The following is a 23,165-nucleotide window of genomic DNA, read 5'->3' as shown; positions in this document are numbered from 1 at the left end:
TTTCTGGAAATCCAGATATACCACATCCATTGGCTCCCCGTTATCTACCGCACTGTTAATGTCCTCAAAAAATTCCACTAAATTAGTTAGGCACGACCTGCCCTTTATGAACCCATGCTGCGTCTGTCCAATGGGACAATTTCCATCCAGATGCCTCGCTATTTCTTCCTTGATGATAGATTCCAGCATCTTCCCTACTACCGAAGTTAAGCTCACTGGCCTATAATTACCCACTTTCTGCCTACCTCCTTTTTTAAACAGTGGTGTCACGTTTGCTAATTACCAATCCGCCGGGACCACCCCAGAGTCTAGTGAATTTTGGTAAATTATCACTAGTGCATTTGCAATTTCCCTAGCCATCTCTTTTAGCACTCTGGGATGCATTCCATCAGGGCCAGGAGACTTGTCTACCTTTAGCCCCATTAGCTTGCCCATCACTACCTCCTTGGTGTTATCAATCCTCTCAAGGTCCTCACCTGTCATAGCCTCATTTCCATCGGTCACTGGCATGTTATTTGTGTCTTCCACTGTGAAGACCGACCCAAAAAAACCTGTTCAGTTCCTCAGCCATTTCCTCATCTCCCATTATTAAATCTCCCTTCTCATCCTATAAAGGATTTCAATATTTACCTTAGCCAATCTTTTTTGTTTTATGTATTTGTAGAAACTTTTACTATCTGTTTTTATATTCTGAGCAAGTTTACTCTCATAATCTATCTTACTTTTCTTTATAGCTTTTTTAGTAGCTTTCTGTTGCCCCCTAAAGATTTCCCAGTCCTCTAGTCTCCCACTGATCTTTGCTACTTTGTATGTTTTTTCCTTCAATTTGATACTCTCCCTTATTTCCTTAGATATCCACGGTCGATTTTCCCTCTTTTTACCGTCCTTCCTTTTTGTTGGTATAAACCTTTGCTGGGCACTGTGAAAAATCACTTGGAAGGTTCTCCACTGTTCCTCAACTGTTTCAACCTTTCCACATAAGACAATCCTTTCATCCCAGAATCAACCAGTGAACCTTCTCTGAACTGGTTCCAAAGGAAGTATATATACCCCTCCTTAAATAAGGAGACTAAATCTATACACAGTACTGTCAGTGCAGTCTCACCAGTACTCTTTACAGCAATAGCAAGAATTCCTTATCTTTATACTCCATTCCCCTGGAATGAAAAGCCAAAATTCCATTTGCCTTCCTAATTACTGGCTGTATCACACACTAACAATTTATGATTCATGTACAAGGACACCTAGATTCCTCTGTCCTATAGCATTCTGCATTTAAATAATATTCTGCTTTTCTAACCTTTCTGCCAAAGCAGGCAATGTGAACATTTTCTCAATTAATTTTTCTCTATTTCTTTGCAGACTCTTTGTATCCTCCTTACCCACTTGTATTCCTACCTATCTTTGTATTGGCAGCAAATGTGACTACAGTATGCTCAGACCCTTCATCCACATCATTAATTTAGATCGTAAATAGTTGAGGCCCCAGCACTGATTCCTGTGGCATTCCTCTGGTTACAGTTTGCTAACCTAAAAATAGCCCACTTATCCTGACCCACTGTTTCCTGTTAGTTATCCAGTCAATTATATCACCCCCACCACCATGACCTCATTTTATGTGACATCTTATTGAATACCTTTTTGAAATCCAGACACACTATATGTACCGGGTCCCTGTCCTGCTGCTACTTCCTTAATAATTGATTTTTAGTATTTTCCTAGTGACAGATGTTAGGCTAACTGGCCTAGAGTTCCCTGCATTCTGTCTCCCACCTTTTTTATATAGAGTTGTTACATTTGTGGTTTTGCAATCCACTGGGACCTTTCCAGCATCGAGGGAAAGTTCGAAGATTACAACCAACACATCCACTATCACTGCATCCACTTCCTTTGAGAACCTTGGATGCAGGTCATCAGGTTCAGAGGTCTTTTTAGCCTTTACTCCGATTAGTTTCTCAGTACTGTTTTTCTCGTGATTGTGATTGTTTTTAAGTTCCTCCCTCCCTTTTGCACCTTGATTTTCTACTATTCTTGAAATTCTTTTTGTGTATTCTACTGTAAAGACAGATACAAAATACTTCTTCAAAGTCTCTGCCTTTTCCTTATTTTCCATGATTAATTCCCTAGACTTGCCCCTTAAGCAATCAGCATTCACTTCTGCCATTCTTTCCGTTTTAACATACCTGCAGAAGCTTTAACTGCCTGTTTTTATATTTCCTTCTAGTTTTCTCTCATATTTTAATTTCTCCCCCTTTATCGGGCCGTAACATCCAAATTCCCCAGCATTGAGAGGGGGTACCCCAAAGATACATTGGGGAATCCCTTTCTCAGGTTTCAAGGTAAGGTTCGCACAGCAATTTCCCAGAAGTGCAAACTATCCCCTGGGCAATTGCCCTGCACTGGAAGCCATCTGAAGTGTGATTTAAATCCCAGACTTTGGACGGTTCGACTGGGCTCGACTGTGTTACCATAGAACCATAAAATCTCTACAGTGCAGTCGGAGTCCATTAAATCTGCACTGACCCATGAAAGAGCACCCTACCTAGGTCAACTACCCAGCCCGATCCCCTTAACCCCACCTAACCTGCACATCCCTAGACACTAAGGGGCAATTTAGCATGGCCAATCTACCTAACCTGCACATCTTTGGACTGTAGGAGGAAACCGGAGCACCCGGAGGAATCCCACGGAGACATGGGGAGAAAGTGCAAACTCCACATAGTCACCCAAGGTGGAATTGAACACAGGTCCCTGGCACTGTGAGGGAGCAATGCTGACCACTGTGCCACCGCGCCGCCCTATAGTTACACCAATAGTTACCCAGAAATGGTTGGATGGTTTAAACCCCTGGGTAACAATTTTAACAGGCCCAAACTGACCTCCAGGAGTCTCCCCCACCTTCCAACTATCCATCCCCCAAGAGATTCCCACCGCCACCCCACCCCAACACCCCCAAGGCCCACACCTCCCCCACCCCTCTAGCCCAATTCGACCCTCCCCAAGGCTCGACATCCTCCCCCCAACCCTTACCAAGCTGGACATGACCTGGTCCCTCCCACAAAGCAAAACATGATGATGTGAATTGAAAAATCGCAGACTAGTGCAGCACTTTTAAAGTTAGGGCTGAGGCATATCTTTGGGACTGCGTAAAGGGAGCTTTGTGTATGTATTTTGTCCTCTACGTGCCCTGGGAGTGTCTGATGAGACAGTGTGTAGGAAGATTTACTCTTCAGGGCCTAGTTCATCAATGCATTGGCGATGGCAGGTTTGCTCATCAGCAATACATCCATTGTTGATTGGAGGGGGAGAGAAGGTTTTGTGTATTCAGAAAATTGCCCCTTGTATCTCCACCATTCTGTGACAGATCAGGCAGCACTTTGGCAAGAAAGATGGAAAATATCCACAAAATTCCTGAAAGACCAAAATCATCCACAAATTCACAAGGAATAGAAATGTATAGAAACCTACAAAGAAGTCGGGATTATAGTCATCTGTACATACATCTGCACATACACCAGGGACTGCAGCACAGATGTGACAGTCACAGCATCACTAGAGGGAGCATCAGAGACGGATATAAAGGGTTGAGCCGAAGGCAGGATCCGCCTCTTTTAGAAGCATAGAGCTGGTGAGCAGCAGCACACAGGGATAGCTCAGCGTAGGCAGTTTACCTTAGTGATCCCTCTTGACTGTTTTACATCTTGTTGAGCTCTGGAAGCAGAACAAACCCTTTGAATAAAGTGTTTGTGTTAACTGTAAGTCTACAGTCGTTATTCAGAATTAGAGAATAACATATAGTACCAGGAGTGGTTTCAGCAAGCCAGCTAGACACCAGCAAGAGAAGAGAACTTAAACCAGACATTCGACCAAGGAAGGCCTCGCAGCATTCGGACCCTTCAGAACCCAATATGCACGATGGACCCAATCCAAGCTCCACACCTGCTCAAGACCACTGGTAATATGCATTCCAATTGGAAACTTTTCATACAACAGTTCAAAATATATCTAGAAGCTAAGGATCTAACCTCAGCGTCTGATGCCAGGAAGAGAGCCTTGCTCTTATCCCTGGCAGGTCCGCAGGCATTAGAAATATATAATTCCTTTACCTACCTGGAAGGGGAGGACAAGGGCAAGCTGGAAATAATCATCAAAAAATTTGAAACCCACTGTCAACCTGAAGTCAATGAGATATTTGAAAGATTCAAGTTCACCAGGCGTTTACAAAAACTGGGAGAATCTTTCAGCAGTTTTGTAACTGATTTAAAATTACTAGCTCAATCCTGCAACTTTGAAAACCTCCGTGACTCCCTCATCAGAGACCAGGGGCGCGATTCACCGACCCCCCACCGGGTCGGAGAATCGCTGGGGGCTGGCGTGAATCCCGCCCCCACCGTGTCCCGAATTCTGCGCCACCAGAGATTCGGCGGGGGCAGGAATCGCACCGCACCGTTCGGCGGAAATCGCGCCGGTCGGCGGGCCCACCCCCGGTGATTCTCCGGTCCTTGATGGGCCGAAGTCTTGCCGCTGTCGACCCACGCCAGCCGGCGTGGATTGGACCACCTTTCGAACGGCGGGACAAGGTGGGCTCCGGGGTCCTGGGGGGGGCGCGGGGTGATCTGGCCCCGGGGGGTGCCCCCACGGTGGCCTGGCCCACAATCGGGGCCCACCGATCCGTGGGCGGGCCTGTGCCATGGGGGCACTCTTTTCCTTCCGCCATGGTCTTCACTATGGCGGAGGCGGAAGAGACCCCCTCGACTGCACATGCGCGGGAATGCCGTGAGTGGCCGCTGACGCTCCCGCGCATGCGTCGCACAGCAAAGTCATTTCCGCGCCAGCTGGCGGGGCGCCAAAGGCCTTTCCTGCCAGCCGGCGGGGCAGAAATCAGTTGCGGCGCGGGTCTAGCCCCTCAAGGTGAGGGCTCGGCCCCTCAAGATGCGGAGAATTGCGCACCATTGGGGCGGCGCGATGCCGGACTGATTCGCTCCGTTTTTGGCGCTGGTCGGCGGACATCGCGCCGATTGCAGAGAATCCCTCCCCAGATAGTCAATGGTATATCTGATGAGGGACTTAGAAAATCCACGAGGTCGAGCCCGTCAAAATGGTGGCCCAGGCGTCCAGAAGGCGCTCCTCTAGCGGCAATCCCGCGCACGCGAACCTGGATGCAGGCCACACGCATGCACAGTTCTCCCGAAGATTTGACACGGAAGAAAGGCCTACTGCGCATGCGCGAGCGTGGAGGGACAGCGTCATGACGTGTCACCGCTGCGGACACGCCCACTTAAAAGGGCAATGTCCAGCTTCTGGAAAACAATGTTTAAAGTGTGGCAAATACAACCACTTTGCCTCACAGTGCAGAGCTGCACTGCAAATGAAGACAACAAGACAGAAACACATGAACTTCAACGTAAAAAGCATAGACTCAAGGGAACACAAAAAACCAATGATGAGTTTTCCTCGGGTGAGGACAACCTCGCTTGCGACAACTCACTTGTCATGGACACGATCGAGACAATTGAGGAACATGACGTCACAATCGCCACGCCTCACCCGGTCACCAGCATTGATTCCAGCAGTGAGTGGACTGCGACTGTGCAAGTCAATGACTTTCCATTAGTCTTCAAGCTTGACACTGGGGCCTCAGCTAACCTCCTCACTAATAAGGATCTCCATTCGATTCCAGGAGACCATGAAATAATACCCGCTGCATGTCAGCTGAAGGACTACAATGGCAATCAGATCGCCTCAAAGTGATCGTGCCATCTCCGGGTGGACAACAAGCCGATACGCAAGCAGCTACGATTGGTGATTGCAAACGACAATAAATCATCACTGTTAGGCACTCAGGCCTGCAAAGACTTGCGGCTGGTGCAACGCATTTACATGCACACCCAGGATCCATCAAGCCTGGAAGCTAAAATCCACAGCATGCTACAAGAATGCCCCGACATATTCAAAGGCATGGGCACCCTACCCTGCCAATACAAAATCATGCTGAAGACAGACGCCAAACCCGTCATTCAGCCGCCCAGGAGGGTTCCAACTCCACTGCGGGAAAAGTGAAAGCGGAACTCAACAGACTGCAGTCACAAGGCGTAATATCGCGAGTCACACATTCGACTGACTGAGTTAGCTCCATTGTCTGTGTTAAGAAACATTCTGGAGATCTTTGCACATGCATAGACCCAAAGGACCTGAACCAGAATATTCGCCGGGAACACTACCCCATCCCCAAGCGTGAAGAGATCACATCTGAGATGGCGAATGCTCGTATCTTCACCAAACTCGACGCCTCGCAGGGATTTTGGCAGATACAGCTCGATGACTCGAGCAGATTACTGTGTACGTTCAACACGCCATTCGGACGTTTCTGCTTCAATCGCATGCCCTTTGGCATTATCTCTGCGTCAGAGATCTTCCACAGGATTATGGAGCAAATAACCGAGGGCATTGAGGGGTCAGAGTCTATGTGAATGACATCATCGTATGGTCCACCACTGAAGAAGAACACCTCTGTCGTCTGAAGAAGGTGTTTCAGAGGATTCATAAATACGGTTTAGAACTGAACCAGGCAAAATGCACATTTGCGCAGGAGTCTGTAACTCCTGGGGTGTTATGGACAGGTGTCAGCCCTGAGAGGCGAAAATTGCTGCAATATGGACCATGAAGATGCCACACGACAAGAAGGCGGTGCTACGATTTCTGGGCTTCGTCAACTTCCTCGGCAGGTCCCAAACCTGTCTGCGCGGACGGTAGCTTTACGCAATCTCCTACGAAAGACCACTGCGTTTGAGTGGGCACAACGTCACCAAAATGAATGGGTGGATCTCAAACAGCAATTAACGAGGGCACCGACCCTTACTTTCTTTGACGCAACCAGACCCACCAAGATCTCCACTGACGCCAGCCAGGACGGGATTGGCGCCGTTCTCCTCCAACAGGCCGACCAGTCTGACTGGGTCCCGGTGGCGTACGCGTCCAGGGCCACATATCTGAGTGCAGATATGTACAAATCGAAAAAGAATGTCTCGGACTCCTCACTGGGATTCTGAAGTTCCGTGACTATGTGTACGGCCTGCCCACGTTCATAGTGGAAACCGACCACAAACCGTTGGTCCATATCATAGACAAGGATCTAAATGACATGACACCTTGTCTGCAGCGCATCATGATGAAACTGCAAAGGTATGATTTCACCCTAGTATACACCCCGGGTAGAGATCTTGCCATTGCCGATCACTTGGCACTGACAACGCACCATCGGCCCCTATCAGAGAAATCGAAGCCCAAACACAGTTATGCATGGAGAATTTGCCTGCTTCGGATGAGAAGCTTTGCCTAATCCGACAGGAGACGAAGAAAAACACAACCTTACGGAGGGTGCTGCACTTACTCCAGCACGGTAGGACGAGGGGACAATGTCCACAATTTCAGAATGTCAAGTCAGAACTGATTGAAGTTGACGGCCTGCTGCTACGCAATGCCCAGATTGTGATTCCGGCCACACTCCGCGCCGAGATTCTACGTAAGATTCATGAAGGCCACCTAGAAATTGAGAAATGCAAAAGGTGAGCACGACAGGCTGTGTACTGGCCCGGCATGAATCAAGACATAACGGACATGGTCATGACCTGTGACATCTGTCAAAGACATCAACCCGCACAAAGAACCACTAAGCAACACAAACTCACAATGGCACCGTGGACAAAAGTGGGCATTGACCTATTTCATGCCACAGGGCGTGATTACATCTTGATCGTGGACTATTACTCAAACGATCCGGAGGTACTGAAACTCCATGATCTCACTTCTTCATCTGTCATCAAGGCGTGCCAGGAGACATTCGCGCGACATGGAATCCCGTGTGTGGTGATGTCAGATAATAGTCCCTGCTTCGCGAGCTGGGAATGGAAAGAGTTCTCAGACCGCTACAGCTTTCGGCATGTAACATCCAGTCCGCGCTACCCACAGTCAAATGGGAAAGTGGAAAAGGGTGTCCACATTGTTAAACAACTTATTAGCAAGAGAACAGATTCACGCTCGGACATCAACCTAGCGCTGTTGTCCTACCGAGCAACCCCATTGAGCTCAGGACTGTCGCCAGCGTAGATGCTCTTTGGCAGGAACATCCGGACAACCCTCCTGGCGATTCAATTCCGAGTCCCCGATAACGCTCTGGTACTCGACAAAATGCGGGTACTACGGTCCAAACAAAATCAATACTACGATCAACATGTGATCCCACTCAAGCCACTGGACATGGGCGACATCGTCAGGATCAGGGACCCAGAAGGCGGATGGTCTGAGCCAGCCACGGTGATCAGGCAGGAGGCACCGCGGTCCTACATTGTCAAGTCATCGGCAGGAGTACTCTTTCGCCGTAACCACCGGGATCTGTTAATGCTTCGGCCTACAACGCGGGTGTTTCCCACACTGGACTTGACTAAGTCCATGAGTCCACAGGACGTTCCTCGCCAGACAACACCAGACAGTACTCTTGATGACATCAAACCGTCATCCGCACCACCACCGTTAAGAAGCTCCAGCAGAAGACGTAAGGCACCCGACTGGCTAGATTTGTAACGACACTTCAACACACCCACAAGACAAATATGAACATTTCTCACGATGGACTCATAACACTGTTAATTGTTTCTGTATTACTTTATCATTTTCGCAGTGTGCAGCTTTGCTTATTCTCACCACTTGTTGTGTACAGTTTTCTTAAGGCCAGTCTGAAAACATATCAAGTCAAAAGGGGGGGGATGTAGTGATCTGTACATCTGTACATACATCTGCACATACACCAGGGACTGCAGCACAGATGTGACAGCCACAGCATCACTAGAGGGCAGCATCAGAGACGGGGATAAACGGTCGAACCCAAGGCAGGATCCGCCTCTTTTAGAAGCACAGAGCTAGTGAGCAGCAGCACACAGAGACAGCTCAGCATAGGCAGTTTACCTTAGTTTCACTGGTGATACCTCTTGACTGTTTTACATCTAGTTGAGCTCTGGAAGCAGAATGAACCCTTTGAATAAAGTGTTTGTGTTAACTGTAAGTCTACAGTCGTTATTCAGAATTAGAGAATAACATAGGGATGTATTGAAGCAGTAGTTAGAACATAACTGATACATTTTACTTTTCCCTTTCTCTCCTTTTCCTGCAGTTTCTTTACAGTGAGTGGAACTGGCTTCGAGGCCTTCTTCACGTCAGACGGGATGCTGGTTGTTGCAGTTTGCACAAAGAAAGAATATATGACTGTAGCTCTGCCGGAATTCTCCTTTAGTGACTCACTCTGGGTACGATCCTCTCCTAGTTTCCTCAGGGAAAATGGGCTTATGTCTTGACAGGCTAGTAGCAGTCTTGATGGAGCTGAGTGAGTATCTTATTAAGCCACTTAAGATGGCAGTTAAAAGTAATCTAGATTAGTGTGCTGTTAGAGTCACATGTAGGCCACACTGGGTAAAGGTGACAAATTTACTTCCCTGCAAAAGAGTCCAAATTCGGGACCATAATTACTGACAGATCTTTGGTTCTAAGGACACGCTAGCTGCGCTCAACTTGTCCCCGTCCAACATCCAGAGTGTACTCTTGGCTGATGGACAGGGCTGGATTGAGAGAGGGACTGAAGGAAGATGTGGTTATGCTCCAGGAGACGCATTTGAGGGTGGCAGATCAGGTTAAACTGAGAAAGGGGTGGGTAGGGCAGGTTTTCCACTCGGGGTTGGACGCAAAGAATCGAGGGGTGGCGATTTTGGTGGGGAAGCGGGTGTCATTTGAGGCGCTGAACATCGTGGTAGACAATGGAGGTAGGTATGTGATGGTGAGTGGCAAGCTGCAGGGGGTGCGGGTGGTATTAGTGAATGTATATGTCCCGAATTGGGACGATGCCGGATTTATGCGGCGCATGTTGGGCTGGATTCTGGACCTGGAGGCAGGGAGCTTGATAATGGGGGAGGACTTCAACACAGTACTGGATCCAGCATTAGACCGCTCCAGGTCCAGGACGGGTAAGAGGCCGGCGGCGGCCAAGGTGCTGAGGGGGTTTATGGACCAGATGGGAGGAGTGGACCCATGGAGGTTTGTCTGGCCGGGGCCAGGGAATTTTCTTTTTTTTCCCACGTCCATAAAGCCTACTCCCAGATAGACTTCTTCGTTATGAGCAGGGCTCTAATCCAGAGGGTGGAGGAGACGGAGTATTCGGCCATAGCCATCTCAGACCATGCCCCGCATTGGGTGGAGCTGGAGCTAGGTGAGGAGAGGGACCAACGCCCGCTGTGGCACCTGTTTGTGGGCTTGCTGGTGGATGAAGAGGTGAGCGGGCGGATCCGGGGGTGCATTGAAAGCTATCTAGAGGCGAACGATAATGGGGAGGTGCAGGTGGGGGTGGTCTGGGAGGCACTGAAGGCGGTGATTAGGGGAGAGCTAATCTCCACTAGGGCCCACATGGAGAAGAAGGAGAGGAGAGAGAGGGAGAGATTGGTGGGGGAGATTTTAAGGGTGGATAGGAGGTATGCAGAGGTCCCCGAGGAGGGACTACTCAAGGAGCGACGTAGCCTCCAGGCCGAGTTCAACCTGTTGACCACCAAGAAGGCAGAGGTGCAGTGGAGGAAAGAGCAAGGGGAGGTGTATGAGTCCGGGGAGAAGGCTAGCCGGATATTGGCACACCAGCTTCGGAAGCGGGAGGCAGCGAGGGAGATTGGGGGAGTTAGGGACAAAGGGGGGAACACGGTGCGGAGTGCGGTGGGAATAAATGGGGTATTTAGAGACTTTTATGAGGGGCTGTATAGGTCTGAGCCCCCGATGGAGGAGGGGGGGATGCGGCAATTTTTGGATCGGCCGAGGTTCCCGAGGGTGGAGGAGCAGCAGGTGGCTGGGCTTGGGGCACCAGGTATCATTGTATGCCGATGACCTGTTACTGTATGTGGCGGACCCAGTGGGGGGGATGCCGGAGGTGATGCAGATCCTCAGGGAGTTTGGGGACTTTTCCGGGTATAAGCTCAACGTGGGGAAGAGTGAGCTCTTCGTGGTACACCCAGGGGACCAGGGAAGGGGGATAGGCGAGCTTCCACTGAAGAGGGCGGAAAAGAGTTTTCGGTACTTAGGGATCCAGGTGGCCAGGAGCTGGGGAGCCCTACACAAGCTCAACATGACGAGGCTGGTGGAGCAGATGGAGGAGGAGTTTAAAAGGTGGGATATGCTGCCACTCTCCCTGGCGGGTAGGGTACTGTCGGTGAAGATGACGGTGCTCCCGAGGTGCCTTTTTATATTCCAGTGCCTCCACCTCCTGATCCCTAAGGCCTTTTTTAAGTGGGTCAGTAGGAGCAACATGGGATTCGTGTGGGTGAAAAAGACCCCGAGGGTGAGAAGGGTGTTTCTGGAGCGGAATAGGGACAGAGGAGGGTTAGCATTACCTAATCTGTGTGGTATTACTGGGCTGCCAATGTGGCGATGATACGCAAGTGGGCAATGGAGGTGAGGGTGCAGCATGGAAGAGGCTGGAGATGGCGTCCTGTGTGGGCACGAGTCTGAGAGCGCTGGTGACAGCACCGCTGCCGCTCCCGCTGACTAGGTACACCACGAATCCGGTGGTGGCTGCGACTTTGAAAATTTTGGGGCAGTGGAGACGCCACAGGGGTGAGGTAGAGGCTTCGGTTTGGTCCCCGATCCGGGAGAACCATCGGTTCGTCCCGGGGAGAATGGGTGGTGGGTTCTTCAGCTGGCACAGGGCGGGAATTAGAAGGATGGGGGACCTGTTTTTAGATGGGACGTTTGCGAGCCTTGGGGCGCTGGAGGAAAAATTAGGGCTTCCCCCCGGAAATGCCTTCAGGTACATGCAGGTAAGGGTGTTTGTAAGATGGCAGGTGAGGGCGTTCCCGCTGCTTCCAGCACTCAGGATCCAGGATAGGGTGCTCTCGGGGGTGTGGGTTGGAGGGGGCAGGGTCTCGGCGATCTACCAGGAGATGCAGGAGGAGGAGGAGACCTTGGTGGAGGAACTAAAGGGTAAATGGGAGGAGGAGCTTGGGGAGGAGATAGACGAGGGTGCGTGGGCGGTCGCCCTGGGTAGGGTTAATTCTTCCTCCTCTAGCACCAGGCTTAGCCTGATACAATTTAAGGTTCTTCACAGAGCGCATATGACAGGGGCGAGGCTGAGCAGGTTATTTGGGGTGGAAGACAGGTGTGGGAGGTGCTCGGGGAGCCCAGCAAATCACACCCACATGTTCTGGGCATGCCCGGCGCTGGATGAGTTCTGGAGGGGTATTGCGAGGACGGTGTCTAAGGTGGTGAACACCCAGGTTAAGCCGAGCTGGGGGTTAGCACTATTTGGGGTATCGAAGGACTGAGAGTGCAGGAGGCGAAAGAGGCCGGTATTCTGGCCTTTGTGTCTCTGGTCGCCCGGCGGAGGATTCTGCTACAGTGGAAGGATGCGAGGCCCCCAAGCGTGGCAGCCTGGATCAGCGACATGGCAGGGTTCATTAAATTGGAGAGGGTAAAATTTGCCTTGAGAGGGTCTGTGCAAAGGTTCTTCAGGCGGTGGCAACCGTTCCTAGACTTTCTAGCGGAGCGTTCGGAGGAAGGCAGTGTAGAGCACCCAGCTGCTGATACAGCCAGAAGAATAGCTGGGTCCATGGCCACGCATGCGCAAGGCGGCGGCCTGCAGCGATTAGGCCTGCGAAATAGTCACCCCCCCTTCGGCCGGCTTACTTGCTCCGGACCACCCCACCTCAGTGCTCCCAGACCCTGATTAAGTCCCCCCGTGCCCGCGGATCGGCCCTCCCCCGACTGTGGCGACGCTGGACTGAGTCCGCAGCCGCCACGCCGAGTTCCCAACAGATGAGACCATGAGAGGCCCATGCCGTCGGGAACAAGGCCGCTCGGAAGTGGGCCTCGCCGATGTCCTGAGGCCGTCAATATGTGACGTGGCATTCCTGATTTACCGTCAATTACCACGAGACGAGAATGGTGGAACAATCGAGGCTTTATTGAGCAAAGGTGTTGTGCCTCCTGTAGCTGGAACCAGAATGGCTGCAGCACCGGCGAGCACACACATTTATACACCACCTACTGGGCGGAGCCAGCAGGCAGGGATTTACCGTCTGTGGTAAGCTATATTAGGGGTATCGCGGTACCTAGGTGGGATGTACCTTATACAGTAGTATGAGTGGTAGAACCTGCTTGCTGGTTCCGCCCAGCAGGCGGAGCTTAAGAGTCTGTGTTTCACCCACAGCAGTCATTCTGCACCGGAGCTGCTGGGGTAACTACTTGTTCATTAAAGCCTTCAATTGGACTACAATTTCACTTCAGTAGTGATTGATCGTGCATCACTGTTGTACCAGTAATATATGGGCAGTGCCGTAATACACACAATATACCACTAGTGGTGACTACCACATTCACTCTCTGTTACAAAAAAGTCTGGCGGGAGTGACGAAAACATGACAAATTAAGTCTGTCCCTCTTTGACCCTCCGCCATGATCGTCTCAGTCCTGGTGGTGATGTGGGCACCGACATGATCACCTGTGACTCCGGGAGCGTGCTGTCCTCGTCTTCGTCACCCCCGAGTGAATCTTGTGGGAGGACGTATCCCGCTGGGGTGGGGACTGTGGTGAGGTTTGCTGGAGGGAGGGTGAGTGGCGCAGGTGCGAATGAGGCAACTGGGGAGGGGGGTGGTGTCAGGTCATGGGTCGTGGGCGGGCACCCAGCAGGTGCCAGGTCCCGGAGGGAGACTGTGTCTTGGCGCACGTCAGAGTGTGCCACGTAGGCATACTGCGGGTTTGCATGTAGGAGTTGGCATTTTTCGACCAAGGGATCCGATTTATGGGTACGCACATGCTTCCAGAGGAGGACGGGTCCAGGAACTGTCAGCTATGTTGGGAGCGAGATGGCGGAGTGGACTTCTTGGGGAAGGCAAACACTCGTTCGTGAGGGGTCTCATTCGTCGCGGCGCAGAGGAGCGACCGGATGGAGTTGAGCGCGTCGGGGAGGACCTCCTGCCAGCAGGAGATTTTTAGACCGAAGTGCCAGCAGGACGGCCTTCCAGACCGTCCCGTTCTCCCTCTCCACCTGCCCATTTCCCTGGGGGTTGTAGCTGGTGGTCCTGCTCGAGGCGATGCCCTTGCTGAGCAGGAATTGACGCAGCTCATCGCTTATGAACGAGGGTCCCTGATCGCTGTGGATGTAGGTGGGGAAACCGAGCAGAGTGAAGATGCTGTGCAGGGATTTGATTACCGTGGCAGAAGTCATGTCGGGGCATGGGATGGCGAAAGGGAACCGGGAGTACTCATCAATCACGTTGAGGAAGTACACATTGCGGTCGGTGGAGGGGAGGGGCCCTTTGAAGTCCACGCTGAGGCATTCAAAGGCGCGGGAGGCCTTAACCAGGTGCACTCTATCTGGCCGGTAGAAGTGCGGCTTGCAATCTGCGCAGACTTGGCAGTCTCTGGTTACGGTCCTGACCTCCTCAATGGAGTAGGGCAAGTTGCGGGCCTTGATAAAATGGAAGAACTGGGTGACCCCCGGGTGGCAGAGGTCATGGTGGAGAGCCCGGAGTCGGTCCACTTGTGCACTGGCACATGTACTGCCGGATAGGGCAGCAGGGGGCTCGTTGAGCTTCCCCAGGCGATACAAGATCTCATAATTATAGGTGGAGAGCTCAATCCGCCACCTCAAAATGTTGTCATTTTTGATCTTGCCCCGCTGTGTATTGCTAAACATGAAGGCAACCGACCGTTGGTCAGTGAGGAGAGTGAATCTCCTGCCAGCCAGGTAATGCCTCCAATGTCGCACAGCTTCCACAATGGCTTGGGCCTCCTTTTCGACAGAGGCGTGCCGAATTTCGGAGGCATGGAGGGTGCGGGAAAAGAAGGCCACGGGTCTGCCCGCCTGGTTGAGGGTGGCGGCTAGAGCCACGTCCGATGAATCACTCTCCACCTGGAAGGGGAGGGACTCGTCGACCGTGTGCATCGTGGCCTTGGCGATGTCCGCCTTGATGTGGTTGAAGGCCCGGCGGGCCTCAGCCGTCAGGGGAAAAACTGTGGACTTAATGAGTGGGCGGGCCTTGTCCGCATAATTAGGGACCCACTGGGCGTAATGGGAGAAAAACCCCAGGCAACGTTTCAGGGCCTAGGGGCAGTGGGGGAGAGGGAGTTCAAGGAGGGGGCGCATGCGGTCGGGCCCTAGAACTCCATTTTCCACTACGTAGCCAAGGATGGCAAAGCGGTTGGTGCGGAACACTCATTTCTCCTTATTGTATGTGAGGTTAAGGAGTTTGGCGGGATGGAGAAATTTTTGAATCTTTGCGTCGTGGTCCTGCTGATCGTGGCCGCAGATGGTGACGATATCTAAGTACGGGAAGGTGACCCGCAGTCCGTACCGGTCAACCATTTGGTCCATCTCTCGCTGGAAGACCGAGACCCTATTCGTGACGCCGAAGGGAAACCTAAGGAAGTGATAGACGCGGCCATCTGCTTCGAACGCAGTGTATTGATGGTCCTCCGGGCGGATGGGGAGCTGGTGGTAGGCGGACTTCAAGTCTACTGTGGAAAAGACTCGATACTGCGCAATCTGATTGACCATGTCAGATATGCGTGGGGGGGGGGTACGCATCGAGCTGCGTGTACCGGTTGATGGTCTGGCTGTAGTCAATGACCATCCTGTGCTTCTCCCCAGTCTTCACTACCACCACTTGAGCTCTCCAGGGGCTGTTGCTGGCCTCCGTGACCCCCTCCCGCAGAAGCCGTTGGACCTCCGACCTGATGAAGGTCCTGTCCTGGGCACTGTACCGTCTGCTCCTAGTGGCAACGGGTTTGCAGTCCGGGGTGAGGTTCACAAACAGGGAAGGTGGATCGACCTTAAGGGTTGTGAGGTCGCAGACGGTGAGGGGGGGTAGGGGTCCACCGAATTTTAAAGTCAGGCTTTGGAGATGGCACTGAAAATCCAGGCCGAGCAACAGGGCAGCGCAGAGGTGGGGGGGATGTAGAGCCGAAAGTTGCTGAACTCTACGTCCTTCACGTGAGGGTCGCGATAACAGTACCCCCGGATTTCAACAGAATGGGATCCGGAGGCCAGGGAGATTTTCTGGGTGACGGGGTGTACCGGGAGGGAGCAGCACCTTACCGCAGTGGGGTGGATGAAACTTTCTGTGCTCCCGGAGTCAAAGAGGCAGGACGTCTCGTGCCCGTTGATCTTCACCGTCGTCGTAGCGGTCGTGAGGCTGCAGAGCCAACACTGATCCAGGGTGATAGAGGCGAGCTGCGGAAGATGCTTGGAGGCCCCGGGCTGGTCAGCGGTGGTGGAGATAGCGGTAGGTGGCGAACGGTCAGACAAGCAGAGGTCCTGAGGCGCGGGCCAAAATGGCACTGAAGATGGCAGCGCCCACGGGGCGCACATGGCGGGCGGCATCAAAGATGGCAGCGCCCCTGGGTCGCACGTGGGACTGTAGAAATGCCGGACCTGGAAAGAGCGGCGACCGACCGGGACTAGCAAACGGAAACAAGGTGCCCTTTCTTCCCACACCCGTTGCAGGTTGCGCTCCACGCCGGGCAGCGCTACTTGGGGTGTTTGTTTTGTCCACAAAAATAACACTTGGGGCCCCCCCCAGAGTTGGCTGGCTGCCGCGCGGCGCAGGCTTGCGGTGAGCTTGAGTCGGCAGCTGAGGGTGCCGCGCGGTCGGGGGCGCAGGACTGCACGTTACGGGAGACAACTTCTAAAGAATTCGCGAACTGCCTAGTCCCTGCAAGATCGAGCGTACCCCCTTCCAGTAGCCGCTGGCGGACGTACGCAGACTTCATGCCCGTGACATAAGCGTCTCTAATGAGAAGTTCGGTGTGTTGGACTGCCGGAACTGCCTGGCAGTCCAGTTCCTACCGAGGATCTGTAGGGCTCGCAAGAAATCGTCCAGAGTTTCCCCGGGGAGTTGCCGTCTCGTGACCAGGAGATGCCTGACGTACACTTGATTCACCAGTTTAACGTAATATCCCTTCAGGAGCGTCATCGTTTCGGCGTAGATGGGCGCATCCCGAATGAGGGGAAAAATGTCAGGGATCACCCGTGAGTAGAGGACTTGGAGCTTCTGTGAGTCCGAGGGTTCTTCAGCGGCTGCTCTGAGGTAGCCTTCGAAGCAGGTTAGCCAGTGGTCGAATGTGGACGACCCCCCCCCACCCCGGCCTCTGATCAGCCCACCCCGACCAGGGCAGCCACGGACTATGCGAGTATCCTGACTGGGCTGGAGCACATTAGTTCCAGGTCGCCAGGACTTCGGCCGTTCGGGGGCAGAGAATGGCGGGGCGGGCCTCTGGCAATGGCCAGGTAGGTCCCAGGCGGCACGGACGCTTTTCAGGGCCCGCAGAATCGGGGAACCGGCGCTGGTCCCGATTTCTCGCAAGAAGCTGGATTCTCTGACCCGCGCCGGCCGCGATTTCGATGTTGGGGTGCGGAGAATCCATCCTCATGTATTTCCATAACAGTGCTTTCCCTCAATTTGTACTTCATTGCATCCTCCACCTTTGAAGCCTTTTTTTAACCTGCGCACTAATTCACCTTTTTTTACTTTGGGGGGGGGGGGGATGCTGGGGGCACATTTTCATTTTTTTTCTCACTGATGGAGTCGATGAGCAAAGTTCAGAAAGATAAGGGGCAGGATTCTCCGCTGGCAGCGCCCCCCCCCCCCCCCCCCCCCCCGGCGACTCTCCGGCCCGCGATGGGGCCCGTTTGCGGTCTGTCCCGTCGCCGTAAATCAAACCAGGTCCGTACCGGCGGGACCTGGCACTACGGGCGGCCTGCAGAGTCCTCGGAGGGGGGGGGGGTGGCGGGAGAACCTGGCCCCGGAGGGTGCCCCCACGGTGGCCTGGCCCGCCGATCCGCGGGCGGGCCTATGCTGTGGGAACATGCTTTCCCTCCCCGCCGGCTGCTATCAACCTCTGTCATGGCCGGCGCGGAGAAGAACCCCGTTGCGCATGCGCTGGGATGATGCAGCACTCGCTGGCGCTCCCGCGCATGCGCCAACTCGCGGTGGCCGGCGGAGGTCCTTCGGCGCTGGTTGGCGCAGCGCCAGGCCCTTCCGTGCTGGCTGGCACGGCGCCAACCCCACCGCCGCCGGCCTAGCCCCTGAAGGTGCGGAGGACACCTTCATCCACCCCAGACTTCCAAGGCAAAAAATCAAATCCGGTGAAATTAAGGACAGAGAGCGAGAGAAAGAGAAAACACAGATGGAAAGGTATTTCCATTCGCCAACATTATTTCATTGTCTCCCCATCTCTTGCTTACAGCACTGTATTGACATTATACACATCGCAGGGCGGCGACCCTTTGGGCAGAATGTGGTGAATATCTACGCAGACGGTTCTCTGAGGAAAACAGCACAGCTACGGTTTCCCTCGCTGAACGAGGTGAGGTCTGACCGCAACGTAATCCTGCGCGAACTTTCCTTTATGCCCTGAAATGAAACACATACAACTAAATTCAATGTGATACAGATGATGGGACTCACCCCATTGATTCTGTCTGGGCTTCAGTTTAAGATATAATCTAAAAGGTGGCACCTCTGATAATACAACAATTGCTCAATATGAGACTATATGCTCAAATCGTATGAATTGGGCATTAAACCCACAAACACTCAGACTGAGCCAATGTTGGGCACAAATGACTTACATCGGCCATAATAATAGAACAGCCTCACTTCCTGTACAACCGTTAGGTGTTTACAATGCCAGCTTGGTGTCACCAACCTCCCCCTGCCTAGTTCACCTAGCCCTATATTGCAGGTCTATGATTTTCACACCTCAGTCCCATACTCCAACTCCAGTGACATGCATACACCTTCCTCGCTGGAAATCTCTCCAACCAAGAGGCAGTGAATTGAAATTTTCCACACCGAGATAGACTTTTGCAGGGCAAGGCTATCGGGCTTATGGAGAAAACGGTATGCAAATAGGTTGAGATGCTGAAAAGGGATGAGGAACTGAATGGCCACTCTTGTTCCAGTGTTCTTACCCCATGTTGTTTCAATCTTGATGGTATCTTACACTCTGGCCTTTAACTCTTTACCTTTCTCTCTGTGAGGATTAAAGAACGTGGAGCAGGATTATCCATTTGGGAGACTATGGGCTGGATTCTCCGATTCTGGGGCTATGCCCCCACGCCGGAGTGGGAACAGTGGCGATTTATACCTGAAAAAATGGCACAAAGCGGCCACCGATTCCCTGTTTTACTGGGGGCTAGCAGGATGGCAGCGTACAGCACCTGGCTCCAGCTGCTGATACGCCTCGGAGAATTGCCGGTCCATGGCCGCGCAACATGGCGCCATCCGCTCAAGGACCCGGCCCGCAAAATACTCCCCACCCCCTTCGGCCGGGTCGCCCGCCCCAGACCACCCCCGTACAGTGCCCCCAGTCCCGAGTAATGTTCCCCCCCTGCCGTGGATCGGCCCTCCCCCAACTGTGGCGGGGCTGGACTGAGTCCGCAGCCGCCACGCCGAGTTCCCGACAGGTGAGAACATGAGAGACCCACGCCGTCAGGAACTCGGCCGGTTGGGGGTGGAGCATTGGGGGGCGGGCCTCGGGCAATGTCCTAAGGCCATTGACACGCGACACGGCGCACTCGCAGAGTACGTCACTTTGGAGGGGGCAGAGCATTGTGAAAGTTTGGTTGGGAACGCAATTTTTGTGTTGGCAACCGGAGAATCCAGCCCTATGTTCTCCCGTCGGCAGTGAATTGCTCCTGGTTTGCTGGCACTAGGAGCAGCACTCAGGAGCGATTTCCCCTCCCTAGCCATGCAAATCTATGTATGACGTGGAGCTCAAGTGATTCTGTTCTGAATCCTGCTACCGCGCCACCATTTTGAGTGGGCTGGCCAAAACCGAGATCCAGCAGCTGGCAACCCCCCACAACGTAAATCCTGCCCCCCCCTCCCCACTGACAAGTGAGGGCTTCCCCCACCCCATAACAGTATTGCTGGGTCACTACCCCCACTGCACACACGGATGAGACCCACCCACCAGAAACCCCCCACAGCACGTACGCATGAGACCCTCCCACACCAGAGGTCACCCACCAGAGATCTATATCAGACTCCCAGCTGAGACCACCTTCAGACCCTACAGTAAAACACCCATATCAGAGAACCCCCCTCATATCAGAGACACCGCCCCCCCATCAGAGTTTTCCTTCATGCATAATAATAATAATCACTTATTGTCACAAGTAGGCTTCATTGAAGTTACTGTGAAAAGCCCCTAGTCGCCACATTCTGGTGCCTGTTCAGGGAGCCCGGTATGGGAATTGAACACGCGCTGCTGGCCTTGTTCTGCATTACAAGCCAGCTGTTTAGCCCACTGTGCTAAACCAGCCCCTATTATCAGAGACCCCGGCTATAAGGCACCCCTGCCTGGAAGCTAAAGGGCAGTCCAGGCAGAATCGGTGCCAAAATCACAGCTCCTACACTTACCTGTCCCTTACACCTGTTGCCTCAGGCAGAGGTATCGAAAGCAACAGTTTTTACTTCTGGTAAAACCACATCACAAGGCTTTAAAACCCCTTAGATCCTTTGATCTGCAAGGCTTCTATTCATCTTTAGTAGGCTGTAATTGACAAGATAATAGCTTCCAGACAGCCAAGTGTCTGGATTGTTTATTTTCATTTCCCTTCATTCTTCAATAAATCTCAAGCTTTGAATCCAACAACAAAGTTTATAAATATCTAACTAGGATTAACAGCTCCTGACCACATCAACAGCAGTTAAGTGTTTTCTGCTGAGAGAAAGAGGAAGTGAAAGTATATAGCTCCCAATGTTAACCCTCCCTTTGAAATTGCCTGGACCTGTCAATCAAAAAGCTTGTAAAAGGCAATGGTCCATGAAATTGAATGGAAACAATGCCAATCAAAGCTTTCGGGCTCCTAAGCAGATAAACAGGCTTAAAGTTAAAGGGCAATGAATTTAACTGTGAACAAACCCCTTCTACAGTTTCCACCATATTAAAGGAAGTACAAAGAAGAACAATACAGCACAATAAGGCGATCCAAGCCTGCGCCAACTTTTACGTTCATCTCACAAATCTTTGAACTTGGTATACTGACGGACAGTTTGTAGGGTTTAAGGCTGCATATGGCAAGACTTTCAGTTTATTATTGGAGAACTTTAATTTTGGGATACTGACAGACTGTTTAAAGGCTGCATATGGGAAGGCCAGCCAAACAATTCCCAGTCCAAGCACCCCCCACCCCCCCCCCCCCCCACCCCGACCCCACCTCCCATGAAGGACCCCCCTTGGCATCCTGGAGGCAATTGTACAGAGGGGACCCACCCCTTTGCCACCCACCAGAGTGCAAGCCGCCAGATCATGTTTCTCAGGACTTTCACCAGTTCACACCAGCTGGTTGGGGGTTCTGGAGCATCCCAGAAGGCAGGTGAATTGGGTGTCCTGATCATAAATGACATTCAAATTAGGGATAATGAGCACTTTGCATGTTCCCGCCAGGTCTGCACAGGTACCGTGTTGGGGCTGTCAGGAACCTCAGCGGGGCTGGTGAGCCGGGCCGGGTGACTCACAATGGCTTTCACCATCAGAAACCCGTTTTTAGCCCGATGCCCAATTCACCGGGCCATCAGGATTCCCGCCACTGGCTGGTATTCCCAGAGAATCCCCCCCATAGTCTTTGACTGAATATTGACCTGCCTTTTTCTTCCTTCAGATACTGACAGACCACTGAGTGTTTCCTGAGTTTTCTGTTTATTTCCTTTATCTTCAATATATAAATATGTTGAACAGTTTAATTTAAAACATTTTTTTCTCCTTTTCCTCTCTTTTTCCTCTCTAGTCTTTCACGTACTGTTGCATTGGATCAGCCGGCCACAGGACAACCACAACGGTTATTAGCATTCCCTCTCAGTCTCCCGACCTCTCCTTCACCTCACACTCCCCTCTCAACCGCTCCCAGTCCTTCCCAGCCAGCTTCGCAGCTCCTGTGAAAGGCTCCACCTCTTCACAAGCCATTGTGAATACGATTGCCGCTGGCATGCAGGATACAGAATGGGGCACACCAACCTCCCTGGAAGGGCAGATGGGATCCGTCTTTGTGTTCCATGAGGCCCTGCAGCCGATGCACATCAAAGCACTTTTTAATGCAGGTGAGGTTTCCTGATACTGTGTTTTATCGATCAGCCACAGTGTACGAGACAGGGCACGCCGGGTTGTTCATTCCCATATAGTATGTACAGCCTGGATCTTTGTCAGCGCCAGCACCTGTGCATATATATAGTACACAGAAGGCGAAAGGGAGTTCTTCTCTTCCATTTGACACTGTATGGTTGCGTGTGTCTCATGTCAGCTCTGTACCAAGGAAAACAAACCATTCAATTCCGTCTGGTTCAATATAGGTCTTATGTGACACCATGTCAGTCATGGCACATGTACTGTAAGCATTGAGTAAAAGGAAACAATTCAATTCTTTCTGGTACTGCACAACTCTGGTGTGTCAGCTTTCGGCTCCTGTGCACATCTCTTGATGTTCGTACCTCTTTCTCATGCTTTCTTTCTATGTCCTTTTCTGCCACCACTTTTGACACTGTTCTTCAATTTGTTCCAAGCTCTCCTGATGTTGCAGTCTGTTCATCTGTCTCTCTTTACCTCTTCCGAATATCAGTCTTGGTTCACTGGTGGGACCACGCCGGCCCTGAATTCCTGCGCCATGTTGCATCAGAGCCGGCGCGTTGAAGGAGGCCACCGCGCATGCGCGGGTTGGCGCCGGCACTACTGCGCATGTCCTCCTTGACGCCGGCGCCGCTGTGCATGCGCGGATTCCACGGCGCACAGTTCGCGCTGGAATGGGAGGCTGGAGCGGCCTCAAGCTGAATGGGAGAATCCCGCCCTATTCATCTCAGTGCAGTTTGTGGGACCTGTTTGTTCCAAAATTGCTGTTATATTTTCCCATAACCATTAGTTTCTTTCCATAAAGCATTAGTGACTACACTCCTAAAGTGATTTGAGATATTTGGGAAGCGAACAATGTGATAAATGTACATTTGCTCTTTCCTGATCACTTTGTTTTCTGTCTGCCCTGCCGTTTTCACTCTGCCTCTCTTTCATTCTGGCTCCTTTCCTGTATTGGTATCTTTCTACCTCTTATTCTTTCACCATGTTTCACTCACTCTTTCCCCATGTCACCC

At 52.1% G+C, this 23,165-nt stretch overlaps 1 protein-coding gene across 3 annotated transcripts in view; it reads left to right on the top strand.

The window, feature by feature from the left end:
* Nucleotides 1–23,165, top strand: part of nbeal2 (neurobeachin-like 2) — a 519,702-nt gene that overhangs the window by 303,104 nt on the left and 193,433 nt on the right. For all 3 annotated transcript variants that reach the window (XM_072468153.1, XM_072468151.1, XM_072468152.1), the window contains 3 exons: nt 9,167–9,299; nt 18,268–18,387; nt 21,818–22,127. In XM_072468153.1, the coding sequence (XP_072324254.1) occupies nt 9,167–9,299; nt 18,268–18,387; nt 21,818–22,127 (563 nt within the window). The remainder of the gene's footprint in view (nt 1–9,166; nt 9,300–18,267; nt 18,388–21,817; nt 22,128–23,165) is intronic.

This window comes from Scyliorhinus torazame, chromosome 11 (genome assembly GCF_047496885.1).
Source record: "Scyliorhinus torazame isolate Kashiwa2021f chromosome 11, sScyTor2.1, whole genome shotgun sequence".
NCBI classification, from domain to species: Eukaryota; Metazoa; Chordata; class Chondrichthyes; order Carcharhiniformes; family Scyliorhinidae; genus Scyliorhinus; species Scyliorhinus torazame.
Note: the sequence above shows the minus strand (reverse complement) of the source record. Positions and strands in the feature narration are given on the sequence as shown.